Source organism: Pleurodeles waltl, chromosome 11 (assembly GCF_031143425.1).
Source record: "Pleurodeles waltl isolate 20211129_DDA chromosome 11, aPleWal1.hap1.20221129, whole genome shotgun sequence".
In the NCBI taxonomy this organism is placed as follows: domain Eukaryota; kingdom Metazoa; phylum Chordata; class Amphibia; order Caudata; family Salamandridae; genus Pleurodeles; species Pleurodeles waltl.
Window position 1 is genome coordinate 632,523,967 of NC_090450.1, and position 13,658 is coordinate 632,537,624.

At 41.3% G+C, this 13,658-nt stretch overlaps 1 protein-coding gene across 3 annotated transcripts in view; it reads right to left on the bottom strand.

Annotated features, from left to right (window-relative positions):
- Nucleotides 1–6,448: 6,448 nt before the first annotated feature.
- Nucleotides 6,449–13,658, bottom strand: part of KCTD9 (potassium channel tetramerization domain containing 9) — a 137,313-nt gene continuing 130,103 nt past the window's right edge. For 2 of the 3 annotated variants that reach the window (XM_069214144.1, XM_069214146.1), the window contains one exon: nt 12,802–13,083. In XM_069214144.1, coding sequence (XP_069070245.1) covers nt 12,944–13,083 — 140 coding nt within the window. In that variant the 3' untranslated portion in view covers nt 12,802–12,943. Of the gene's footprint in view, nt 11,859–12,801; nt 13,084–13,658 lie in introns of those variants that run through there. The other variant, XM_069214145.1, reaches the window with a different exon arrangement.

Consider the following 13,658-nt stretch of genomic DNA (forward strand, 5'->3'; position numbering starts at 1 on the left):
TTTCTGCACTGCACCAAATGCTCAGAAGATTAGCTGCAAGTCACTGTGCTGTGTACACAGAGCTTTCTATGACATGGGACCCACCTATCCCAATGAGAAATGTAGCCACTACTTTGCTAGAAGAAATCTAGAATCCAGTGAAGCATCCCAACTGGTGGTCCCGAAGTTAAGCAGAAACACCTTGGAGGCCAGTTATTTTCTGTTACAGCTGCTAAAATGCAGATCTCACATCCAGCTACACTGTGTAAAACGGGGATGAATTACGTTTTCAGAAGGAGTTAAAAACTTGGCTTTAGTCACAATTGACCCTGGCTCACTGATTTGTTTATAAAGATTTATTCTATAGCGTCAAGTCACCTTAAAGGTATTGTTGGAAATGGGGTCTTTGGTTGGCAGTCAGGTTACCCCCTGTCCAAGCAAGGACCCTCACTCTAGTCAGGGTAAGTCACACACTATCCAAATTATCCTGTGCCCACCCTCTAGTAGCTAGGCACTGAGCAGTCAGGCTTAACTTAGAAGGCAATGTGTAAAGTATTTGTGCAATAAATCATGCAATAACAGTAGAACACCACAAAAATACGCCACACCGTGTTTAGAAAAATATACAATATTTATCTGGTTAAATGCAGGTCAAAACGATTAAGACTCACTAAGTACACATTGGAATATCACTTAGAAAATGATATAAAGAGTTTTTAGTTCTTAAGAAGCAACAAATGTCTCTTGCATGCACAAAGTACCTGGTAGGTGTTCAAATTCGCCACATGGGACCACAGAGGAGCAGTTACGTGGAAAACGGGGAGGTGTGTGTCGATTTTTCCAGCACACATAGACGATGCGTCATCGAGTTTTCACGCAGGGCAGGCTTTGCATCGATTTCCGGTGCATAGACTGGGATCCTCTTCGGGTTGCAGGGTTTTTGGATGCCCCAGGGACGATGCGTTGAAATCCTGGGCGTGCAGGACGAAGTCACAGGGGTGGGTCGATCCAGTGGGCAATGCGTGGAAATTTCTGCCACACAGCAGGCACTGCGTAGATTCCTCTCAGGAAGTCCGGCTGCGTCATTCCGGCTCGGCTTTGCATCAATCCAGTGAGCTGTGCATCGAATTTCCGGTCGCAACGCTGGCGCTGCGTCATTTTCCTCTTCCGTAAGTTGGGCTGCGTCGATCTGTTTCGAAGTGCAGTGATTTTCTCACCGCGATGCAGGCTGTGTGTCGTGTTTTTGCAGGCTATGTGTTGATTTTTGCCACACGAGGAGTTCTTTTGCAGAAATGAAGTCTTTGTGGTCCTGAGACTTCAGGGAACAGGAGGCAAGCTCTATCCAAGCCCTTGGAGAGCACTTCACAGCAGAGCCAGAGGACAGCAAGGCAGCAGGGCAACAGCAGGGCAGCAGTCCTTTGCAGAAAAGCAGTCTGGTGAGTCCTTTGGGCAGCCAGGCAGTTCCTCTTGACAGGTTGCAGGTTCTGGTTCAGGTTTTCTGAGTTGGTAGGGTCAGAGACCCTGCTTAAATACCCAAACGTGCCTTTCAAGTGGGAAATACTTCAAAGAGTGGCTTACAAGTGCACAAGGTCCCCTTTCAGTTCCATCCTGTCTGCCAGGGTCCCAGTAGTGGGTGTGGCAGTCCTTTGTGTGAGGGCAGGCTACTGTCCTTTGACATGTAAGTGCCAGGCCCTCCACCCTCCCAGCCCAGGAAGACCCATTCAATATACAGATGTGTGCAAGTGTGACTGAGCATCCTGTGTTTGGGGTTTGTCTGAGTGGAATGCACAAGGCAGCTGTCAACTAACCTAGCCAGACGTGGACTGTAAGGCACAGAAGGATTTAAGTGTAGAGAAATACTCACTTTCTAAAAGTGGCATTTCTAGAACAGCAGTATTAAAAATTCACCTTCACCAATAAGCAGGATTTTCTATTACCATTCTGGCCATACTAAATATGACCTGGTTACTCCTTTCAGATCTGAATCTACCACTCAGACAGTATATGAGGGTAGCCCTAATGCTATCCTATGAAAGGAACAGGCCTCACAGCAGTGTAAAACGAATTTAGGAGTTTTACACTACCAGGACATATAAACTGCACAGGTATATGTCCTGCCTTTAATCTACATAGCACCCTGCCCTATGGGTTACCTAGGGCCTACCTTATGGGTGCCTTATATGTAGAAAAAGGGGAGTTTAAGGCTTGGCAAGTACTTTTAAATGCCGAAGTGGCAGTGAAACTGCACACCCAGGCCTTGCAATGGCAGGTCTGAGGGATGGTTAAGAGGCTACTTATGTGGGTGGCACAATCAGTGCTGCAGGCCCACTAGTTGCATTTAATCTACAGGCCCTAGGCACATGTAGTGCACTCTACTGGGGTCTTACAAGTAGATTAAATAAGCCAACTGGGTATGAACCAATGTCACCATGTTTTAAGGGAGAGAGCATATGTTTTAGCACTGGATAGCAGTGGTAAAGTGCGCAGAGTCCCTCAACCAGCAAAAACAGTGTCCAAAAAGTGGAGGGAGGCAGGCAAAAAGTTAGGGGTGACCACCCTAAGGCTGTCAGGTCTAACCGGTATTAAAAATAAAACAATATAGCATAAATCAGAGCCTGACTATAGCAAAAGAGATAGCACAGCAATGAGGGGTCCCGCTTCCACCGACGACAGAAGAATAGTTGTAACATATGAATTGCTGTATGGTGGTACAAAAGTAGTGTATGCCTGGGAAAGTCCATAAAACGTGGGAAGCCTGGATGGAGCATAAGGGACTGGTCAGGGGGAGGGCCAGCGGTGATGCAGGCATGCCTACTTATAACGGTGTGATTGGTCCTATCCTCTTGCCCTCCTATTTCCTTCCGCATTGAACTGCTAATACCGTACACGTATGCGGTTAGCACATAAAGACAGTATTGGCAGCAAAACTTTGGCATCAGGACATGATAGAGTATCAAATATGGCTACTGCTGAGTTTACTTTTTTATGCCTCCATGCAAGACTTTTTTCTTGAATGCATTACGTACACGTTTTGAAAACATCCAATAAATGATCTTTAAAAAGGGCAATAAACACCTGGGATGTAAACTGAAAGTTACCAGTTTATTGAGACATTCTCAAAAGTAGTGATAGCAAACAAACAAATATAACAGTGTCAGAATCAAAAGGATCTTCCCAATTTATCATCTGCTTTGGTTCTACCTTCACTAAGTTGCATAGCACGTACTCAATGTCGTTGGAGGAGCTTGGAGCAGGGGCCAGGAAGCAAGGACGTCTTCACCGCAGCTGGCCACCACCATCAACTCCACAGCACCGCAGCCATGAGTGTGAAGGACACAAAGGCGCTGAAGAGTTGTGGCCGAGAGTGAGTGATCGCTTGGGGGGAAGGGGGGCACCCCAGGGAGGTGTCTTTGTTCAGTGGTGGCAGCATGGCGGCTGCTTGGGGGGGGGGGGGCACCCCAGGGAGGTGTCTTTGTTCAGTGGTGGCAGCATGGCGGCTACTTGGTTTACTTGGTTCCTACTGGGTTGGCAGGCCGGCCACGTAGGGAGCATTCATCACATGCAGTGATTAGTGGGACGGTAGATACAGAGGACGTGTTGCTGGTCTTGAGACTGCTGTGGAGGCTTAAGGTTCGAGACTTGGGTCGTCTGTACCACTTAGAGCGGGGGCTTGTCCCCTTCATATTTTTTCTTTCTTTTCTTGTATTGCCAATCCCTTCCTTTCTTCAGATTTCCATCTTCCAGACATTGACCTGGTCTAGGGAGGACGGGGGGGGGGGCTTGGTTGGTGGTCCCTCCCAGAAAACATTGAATGAGGGGGATACATCAATCTCAATTCCCCCTACTGGCTCTTTGAGACCATCCTTATCCTCATTATACTGTAGATCTTCTTCTCTCAAGGATTTGTTTTCTGAATTAGATGATGTTTTCCTCCGGAGTACGCAATTGAATACTCTTAATGGTAGGGAGGGTGCCCCATCGGATATACTGTTTTGTATTGAAAAGATAGAATGTTCTATTCTGTCTCTATTAGTTCTGACCATGTTCTGGAAATGATGTCTGCAAATTTGGTTGAGGTGCAGAATGTAAATAAGTATGGTTCTGCTCAGAAGAAGCCCACAGTCAGTTCAGCTAAAAGTAATTTTGTTAAACAAAAGTATAAAATGGTTGTGCCCCCAGGAGGATTAAATGTTTCTGTGCAAGCTGGTATACCCCTGAATTATATGCCCCCTGAAAATGAAGAGTTATGTTTTAATTTGCTGTTTGGGGATTTGGACGAGTGCTACCCTCGGGCAAAGGAAAGATTGAGGTCTTTCCACTCTTTAAAAATGGGTTAAGTTAGGGCCCCAGAAATTTGGTGAAAGGGAATGGATCAGCATCACAGTTGGACTGGGGGCTGGTTTCTGCCAATTCACCAGCTTTATTGCCACTCCCTGTGTCTGAGGCTGGTGATAAGTTGTGTGGAGCTCTGATGGAGGGTAAGATGGAAGTACCTATAATGAACCAGAACGGTATAACTAGAAAAATACAAAATAAAAAAGTAAGATTTCCTAAACAGAAAAAAAAAACCTGCATTTTCCTAAATACTTTGACACAAACAGTTCAGGGGCGCAGGGCCTTACAAATCACACTATTGAAGATGGTGTCTCTAAAGTGCCTATTGTGCAGTATTTACCGCATATGGATCTTGACAGGATGGAGTGGAGAACTGGAGTAGCTATGGCTATTGCCTCTACTCCTTTAATTGCCCCACAAGGGGACTCACTTCCAATGCTGAATGCCACGCTAGTGCCTCCAGGAGTGGGGTGGAGGGAATTGGGAACTGAGGCTTCCTCTTCTTTGTCAGGGTTGGGAAGAGTGGATGATGGTAAACTGGTTGGATGGTTGCAAGGGAAAAATTTTCATGCAGGAGAGACAATCAAAGGAGATCAGTTGGTTATCCAGCCCAGCAAGAGAAATGCTCATTATGGCCCCTCAGTAGTGTCTAACTTAAACCCCTGCACTACCCTCAATTCTCAGGCAAAATCTTTTTCTCCAAGGGTGAGCGAGCCATCTTGGAGTCCCACGATGGGTTTGCGCCATAGGACGCAGAAGGGCGAAGTGTTATGTCATCTTTTTTTGATTTGATGGTAAATAGAAGCTCTATCTTAAACTCCTTTACGGAGATTGATACCCCAAAGTTGGTGAAACGTACTGATATCACTAATGTGATTATCTATTCGCCAGGCCGGCCCCCCGCTCTAGAGTCACATAAAGCTCCTTAGTTGTTGCAAATTTTGTGGTTCAGAATTGTGAATATTTTTTAAAGCAGGGGATTAACGTTGTTTCACTTGCTGAGTATTGGGAACCCCCTCTTCAGCAATCAAATGAATTAAAAGTGTTCAAGTCATTAGTGACTGATGCAGTGGGGCCTGCTTCAGGTTTTATATCTGGTAACCCCAAAGACATTGTATTCTCACTTGGGCAGAGGCAGAGGGGGGGCGAGTAATCATGGTGGTTGACCGTCCAGAAATTCTTCCCAGGGTCTCGAATTTAAATGACCTTGTCCACGGGAGTTGGGTGCTTTGAATAACATCCACCCCCCATTCCAGTACTAATGAGCCATGGCGGTAGCCTGGACAGCCTATTTTTGGCATGGAATATGTCTGGGTTAGGACATGATGAGGGAAATGCATGTTTTCATATAGGTTGCTATTATTGTGAATACGCTAGATTTCTTTGGGGTTTGTTGACTATCTCAGGCTGATCATTTTCTGGTCTTGTTTTTTTTTTTTTTTTTTAAAGGTTTCTTATATATGCCAAGATATATTTGTATAAAATATTTGTCTGATTTTTTTGGGGAGCCACTCAATCAAGTATCGGAAGGATGAACCAGTCAGCACTGCAGCCATGTTTGTCATAATTAATATTCTTAAATTATGGAAACATGGCAGACAGCAAGGCATTAAGTTGGGGAAACATTCTAGACAGTAAAGCATCCATCTGGTGGACTAAACTAAGAGTGAACAAAAGTTTAGTAGGAAGATAGATGTAGTTAACTGTCACAAGGCCAAATTTTGTGCTGTAAAACCTTAAACTTACATGAACTTAGAATTGTTTTTTTTTTTAATACGAAATGTTTTCCTAGTAGTTTATTTAGTAGCAAAAGGTGCACTTTGTATCAGTAACAGCACATTTTAACATGTAGTGTTTTACTCTTGCAAATAGCTTTTAGGGAAATGAATCATTCAAATATAGTCAAAACGTGGTCAAAAAATCTTTGTGGGTGGACTTTCCCCTTTAATGAAGTTGACATGGACATACTGACTTAGTTCTCCACGCATGATTAAACTCACAAATAATGGTGAAAAGGTACTGTGCCTAACTACGGCATTTCCATCACTAGAGACATCGTAAAGAGAGGACATGAACACAGTTTTCACATACATAGATAGATCTAAAGTAAAAGAGGTAAAACAATACACCTGCATTTCAAGTTTGGCTGTTTATTTGGTTCTTGAACGTAACAGTCTTTAGGCCTTCATATTGCATTTTGCAGATTTAAGAAATATAACATTTGTTTATGCATAATACTTACATATATAAATAACATTTTATAGAACGTAGTACAAAGTGAGGTTGGCTCACAAAACATGCTCTCCTAAAGACAAAAGCAAGGATACAGCGCATATAGGTAAAGGCTACTTGGGAGGTAAGGGGGTGCACAAGGGCTGTAACTGAATATGTTTTTGTTCTTATGGATTACACTGTCATTTAAAGGCAAGCAATCTTAAGGTTAACTGATTTACATACCGAGAATAGCAGGTATTTCATACTGTGCATTGGGAGCTTCAAGGTTCTTTATGTGATTTTCAGTGAGTGTAAATGCTGAAGGACATGTGGCAGCATTTAAGGAGATTGTCAAAACATGATCTGCATGATGCTAAAACGTTGATCTGCATTTTATATATCGTTAACAATTATGCATTTGTACATATGCATACAATTTGGACATGTGAATAGCAAATAAGGCTGTAGGACAAATGCATCATGGAACACCGTTGTGAGGGGACCTATGCTCTGATTTTCCATTCTTGTGTAATGGGAAGGTACAAGTGTGTCTTCGGTAAAACTCTTAATGTTTATTTAGAGAGTGAGAAGTTTTGGGGTACAGGCAATAAAGAAGAGTGTCACAGATGGCTGGGACTAAGTGCTAGAAATGTTCGACACAATTTGGACTAGGAAAAGCAGCAAATCTGTAGGATAGTTTACGAAACAAGTGAAATTTAATTTAACTGTCACAAAGATGTTCTGTCTTTAGAAGAACTGTGATGCTGAACCATACCTGGTTTCATGGATGATTGTGAGGAGCCAAAAGGCAATGCAAGCTTTAGCTAGGATCCTTCAAGTAGTCTTGCTTGCCTTCTTTGGCTGAGGACTCTGGCAATAAGGTGTTAAAACGTTTGCAATAAGAAGAGGAATTTGACCTTACATGTAACTGCTGTGTTAAACCTTTTTAACAGCACATAAGAGGAACTCAACTTTGTAGCTATCTTCTTCACGATTAGCAAATTGTTTACTAACCTTTGAAAAAGACATGACACCAAACGTGCAGTATTCTAAAATGGTTGTGCCATACACATTTTGGTATATTCACCAGAGTGCAGGGGTACACTAAGATGTGGCAGATTATGCTATTGCATAGAAAGCAATTTCTGCATAACAGTTTTTCTCTTCTTGTGACACATTTTTATTTAGTTTTGTGGGAAAAAGCACAAAATTGAAGCTTCAGAGATCAATACTAAGAATTCCCTTTACGTTTTATATTGAGAAGTACATTTTTGTGACATTCTATCAAGATAAAGAATTTCTGAGATCATCTTCAGTGATCCAACCATCCTTTAAAGAGGGTAGGAACTGCTACTTGGTTTTATTTAAAATAAAAGACTTCTGGAGTAAAGGAGAAGCTTAATTATCCCTTCATTAATAAAATGTTCTCCTTAGTTCCGAGTCTGGGGCAGGAGGCAAGTCTCCAAAGCAGGCGCAGGAAGTCGGTGAAAATGTACATATTCAAACACAATGGGTGGCCATTTGAGACAATGGTTAAAACTGGAATATGACATTTCCTCTCTTGAGCAGAGCATTCATGGCCATCAAGTTACCAGTCAGAATCCATTTTTTACACAAAGAAGAAAAACAAATTAATGTTTGGGGGTTGCACATGTGCCTTAATGCTTACACATATGTATCTCCATTAAAAATGCACACACACTATGTGTAATAAGCAAACTGTGATATCAGTGATGTGTCAAAATGATTGTGAGTACCACTGGCACAGACTGACAAATATGTTATCACTCCCTGAAGTCAAGTTCCCATCTCTTAATATGCATGTCATTATCATGGGAGACAGCAGGCGAATCTGCACTGGACCAATGCTGCACACAAGAATTTCATGGTGTGTATTTCACTGATTTTAATATCTACACAGTAATCCTAAGTAATAAGCTATTTGAAGGATTTTAACAATATTCTTGTGTTGTGCTTTCCCAATGAGAATGAAAGTGCAATATTTGAACAAAAAGTCATTTAAGCTGCATCAAATTCACCTTCCCATTCCACATTTTTCATTCAGCAGCTCAGTACTGAACTGTGAGCCCTAAAATATCCTACATATATCCACTATTGAGAATAACGGGGAGGCAAGTCAGTGGAAACAGCAGTGGGCATGAAAAGGTTTTCAGATACACACTGTACCTTAAACACAACCCAATTTGACTTTATTCATTTTGGACAAACTCTGCAGCCATGATTTTGCAGCTGAAATATTTAGGCTATCACATTCAACTGATAAAAAGTTTGTCTTCCTCTGTGTTTAAAATATAACAGTGCATCGCAATCCTGTGTCCCACAGAACTTGAGCAGTAGGACAAGTGCCTTATAATTTACAATGTTTAGAACCAAACACAATTTTTTCCTTTGCAATTCACTCCGCTAGATCGTAATAATCCTCCAGGGATCATGACCATTGAATGGCCAGCCACTCCTGCAATGGTTTCATGTAACTCTTATCCGAAAACAAATTAATGCCTGATGCCATCATCAGAAGCAATTTTATAACTTTACCTCACATACAAAGACAGCAGAGTCTGGTCGTTTGATGTGCAGGATAGGCAGTTTCCCTAGTGGGTGTCTTTCCCAGCACCAGACCACCAGAAAAGCCTCGTACTTCAGTAATATGTAACTTGCTTGCATGACCTTAAAACCTTAGGTGATTTCAAAGGTTCTTTATCTTTGTGATGCTGCAGTGGCCTTTTGGAAGCAAACTCCTCTTCTACTGTCTTCAGTGCAGAGTTGTACAGCAACTCCATAAAAACCCTTCATGTGCACTCCATGCGGGGATTATGGCAAAAGGCAAAATATAAACTCGTAACACATTGCACCTATTATCAACACGAGGGATTTCTACTGACAAGAGCACATTAGAATGCGGAATTACACAACCTTAAGGTCTGTTGTCTTGACCAGCAGAATAACATTGTGAAGTTGTCATCTTAAAGCTTAGTCCTGTGCCAAGACGCTTCCACTGATGATCAAAGTGTCATATATTGATGAAGAAATATATGGAATAATATACTTGGACTCTGCATGTCTTTTTTGCATTAACAGACGTACTGATGACAGAGTTACTTCTTTGATGACCTCCTCTAGCAGTAAAGGTAAATGCCTGTTTGACACATTTGTTTTTGGGTGGTTGTGCAGCAAATTGGTGGAGTGAATAACCACTACTTACTGTACCTGGCACTTGTTTGCTTTGGGAAATATTTCTCTCTTCTTTTCGGATGTGCCTCATTGTTCACAATTCTGGAGTGATGGAGGAAGTGGATGTGATAAATGCAAATTAACAACTGATCTAACACCCTCTTAGTCTCTCATTTGACAAAATTAGTTCTTTGCTTTTGTAAGGACTTTGTCCAGTAAAGTTGATCCTGTGCATGAAAGTACCATTTGTTTACAAATGTCATCTACTTATGTATGTTGTTGGCATACTGTGAGAGTACTAATGCCACACTTCTAGACCTTGATGCATCAGTTGCATTAGTTACAGTCTACTGAATCATTCCCCATTCATCCAAACAGTGATGTGCCTATGTGAGGTAAATTTTCACTGTGGTCTTAAATTTCAAGTCTAAAGTGCAACACACTTAAAAAAGACTGTCATTCAGGAAGGAGACCAGTGGTATGCTGTGTGGCTGATGTTTCTGCTACATGAAGGCATGTCTTCAAGCTTTCCCTGCTAATCGTTTAGCCTTCTTGAACTATTCTCTGTTCTCTTGCAATACCTCTCTGGTAGATGGGCTATAATGCACTCCATTTCAACCTATTGACATCTGCTGCATTTTATTAAAATCTGCATTTCTCATACTATGTACCACAATGGTGGTGACACAGAAGCCAATCATAGTGAGCACTTGTGTTTTCTTTGTCTAAAGGAAGTTCCCCATTGAGCCGAGGGGTCACAGATGTCTTCTGTGTTATAGTAATGATCAATGAATCAGCCTCTAAGAAGCGTTGCACATCAACTAGCTCTTGTGCTGCAGGCTTATGCTTTTAAGCATTTCTGGAGCTATTTGGCTGAACTGTAACAGGGTTTGCAAAATCACTTTAGATTGTTTTATCACATTTGCCAGCATACACAGAGTTATAAGAAACATGAGACTGGTTTCACAATTTCTACTGAAAAAGGAACTATCCGTTTCTATCCCAAAGTGAAATTTGGCAGCTACCCTCTTTAACGCTTGATATTTCATCCATGGACTATGAGTAAAGTCTTGCAAACAACTCTCAAGTTCATTTTGAAGCTGATACTCTCCTTCACAGAAAAAGATAATTTGTGTATGCAGTTTCCTCATGTGCAAGTCTTAGATAAATCTTGGTCATATGTCTCTTCCTTTGTTTCAGAATAGATCAGGAGTCTTTTTGCAAGTTCTTGTTTAGTGCCGTAGTTTTCCTTTACACAAGTATTTTTAAATTAGGTTTTGATGCCTTCCTTTCGAGCATTAAAACACTTTTTCAAAACTTGATGACACTTTGGCATAGTGTGCTGTTTTTGCGTCTAACAGGTAGATATTTTTATATCTTTGATGATAGATTTATTGGAGCTCAAAGCCACTGAATCCTTTACTTTTTAAAGGGCAGTTCTGGTGTTCATTTCAAAGATCTGTGCCTTATTTTGTGCAAGACGAAAGCTTCCTTTTGATGTTGTGCTGACGACTTCTTCTAGAATTGAAGATCTGTCCCCTACAGGTGTTTGTTGATTGTGCTTCTTGGGCTCACTCGCTGGGATTCCTGAAGGGCCATCATGCTTAGCGGTGGTGGTCTTCCCCAAGGATAACAACTTAGTAGTCTTTCCATCTTCAGTACCCCTCGCTTCTTTGAGAGTCTGATGACACTTAGCTCACTCAAGGTTTTCAGGACGCTGTTTGATCTCTTCAAAATACATTACAGACTCTGTTATTACAATGTATTCCAAGGTTCAATATCTACTCAGCACCTTGTCACAGGACATGAAACACTCTGGCTTATGCAAGTTTTGACTATCAGGATTAAGGTTTTGACTAGATATGCACCTTTTGTCATCAGGACATAGTGGCAAAGAAGCTTTAGATACACGGTGGTGGTCACTCCACGTGAATGAGTGGTCAAATTGTATTTTAAGTGGTTGTTAACCAGAAAATGACAAAGCAATTCAATAATCCTATGATTGCCTTGCATAATCAGTCTTGAAGTGTTTCTTCTCCCCACAAAGCTGATCTGCAGCATTTCTCTCACTCTATAAACCAAGTGGCAGAAAGATGGCTCTAATGCACGAAGCACTGGTTGACATTAGTGGGGAGCCCCTGTACAGAAAAGCTCAGTGTCAATGGTCACAATATTAAACTATGGGACAAACAAACTTCTCAATCTTCATTTCTAGATGGCTAGAGAATACATGGAATGCATGTTCTATAAAAGTCTACAAATCCCCTATACCTTTTATCTATAATAAGTTTATAATAATAATAAATTACAACAGTAAAAACACAACCGTTTGCAATGCAATCCCAGGAACAAAGTTTACCCCACCACTTCTGATTTACAAGTGCATGATATACGCGGTGGTCAGGCACTGTGAGATAGTTTCCCATTTCAACATGTCACTCGTGAGGATTGAGATATAGTGTTTCATTTTGCTTTCAGCAATGTTCACAACACCTATATCTCAACTGAGTGACTTCACTTCAATGACGTACAGATATTGGAACATTAAGAAAGGTGGAAAAGCTCAATGCATTACTTCATGTAAAATAAAAGAAAACAATATAATTGCTAACTTTGTGTTTTCATCCTGTAATGCAAATATGGGGCTGAAATGAGAACTAACTTGCGTTTTTATCAAGTCACCATAGAACCTGTTAAGAGTTCCAGACCTGGGGAACAGGTGACAAGTTTTGTATCTACTTATAGCTACTCCCAAACACAAACTTCTTTAAATCGCATAAGCACTGAACCAACTTAAAAAAATAAAATAAAAAGATAGTGCCCTACGCGAGTCTCTCTTCCTCCATTTTGGTGGTGACCGGTCCAGCAGTTTATGGTCTGAATGCAACAAAACCTCAAAGATAGTGACCAGCCCCCATTAGTCCCGAAGAAAGGATAAGTGTTGGGGAAACCATATACATTTTAACCACAATCTGCAAGGTTTTAAATAGTTTCAATGAACAGTACCCAAAACTCCAAAGGTTTGCACTTGCAGTGGAGGAACTAAGGCACATGAATAATGAACTTTCCAAAATCACAAAGTGCAAATTACTGATGTGGGAATTCAAGTGATGATGGTAGAACATATGTGCTTTACCACAAGCTTGCACCTTGGGAGATAATGAGGTGAAGATTCACAGAGAGCTGGAAGAGTTCGGTTAAGTTTCATAGTGCAATTTCTATACTACGCGCATAGTGGTACTGCAGTGACTGGAGGAAAGTGACTGGTTCTTACCAGAAATTCCAGAACAGGAGCACAGAGTACCCGAAAGTCACAATTATTACTCTTCTTGAAAAGTGTATCCTCATTCTTCTCGCTCACTTCTTAAAAAAGGCACAAAGAGGAAAAACACCCTTTCAGAGCAGAGATTAAAGGCAATAAATACAATGTTTTGAGTGTGGAATTATTATTTACAGTGGATTCTGCTTATAAGGATCGCAAGAGGCACATCCTACTTGGTGGCATCACGACACAGAATTAGCGCTGATCTAGCTTTTCAACACAACAAATCCGTCTCGCCATGGATGGAGGCCTGATAGTTTTAGAAGAGGATTTATGTTTTAGGATATCCCTGGGCCACACAAGGCTCATTTTGCCTCAGTCTCACTAAACAAAAGCATGAAAAGAATTTTTAATATCATCATGTATACAAATGTTATGAAATAAAAATAAAAACAGTTCCAAAGAGCGAGAGGTGGAGAAGGCAGTTTCATGGTTTATGGCGAGAAGAGGCTATATTTTTACAAAACATGGAACAGAGTTGTTAAAACCACAACTCAGCTGTGCACCTCTAAGTGAGAATAATGGCAGATTTCAAATAGTCTCATAGTAGGGTGCTGTCAGCCAAAGGAAATAGGTAGCCTAAAAGTTGTATCTTAAAACACTATTTGAACAGATA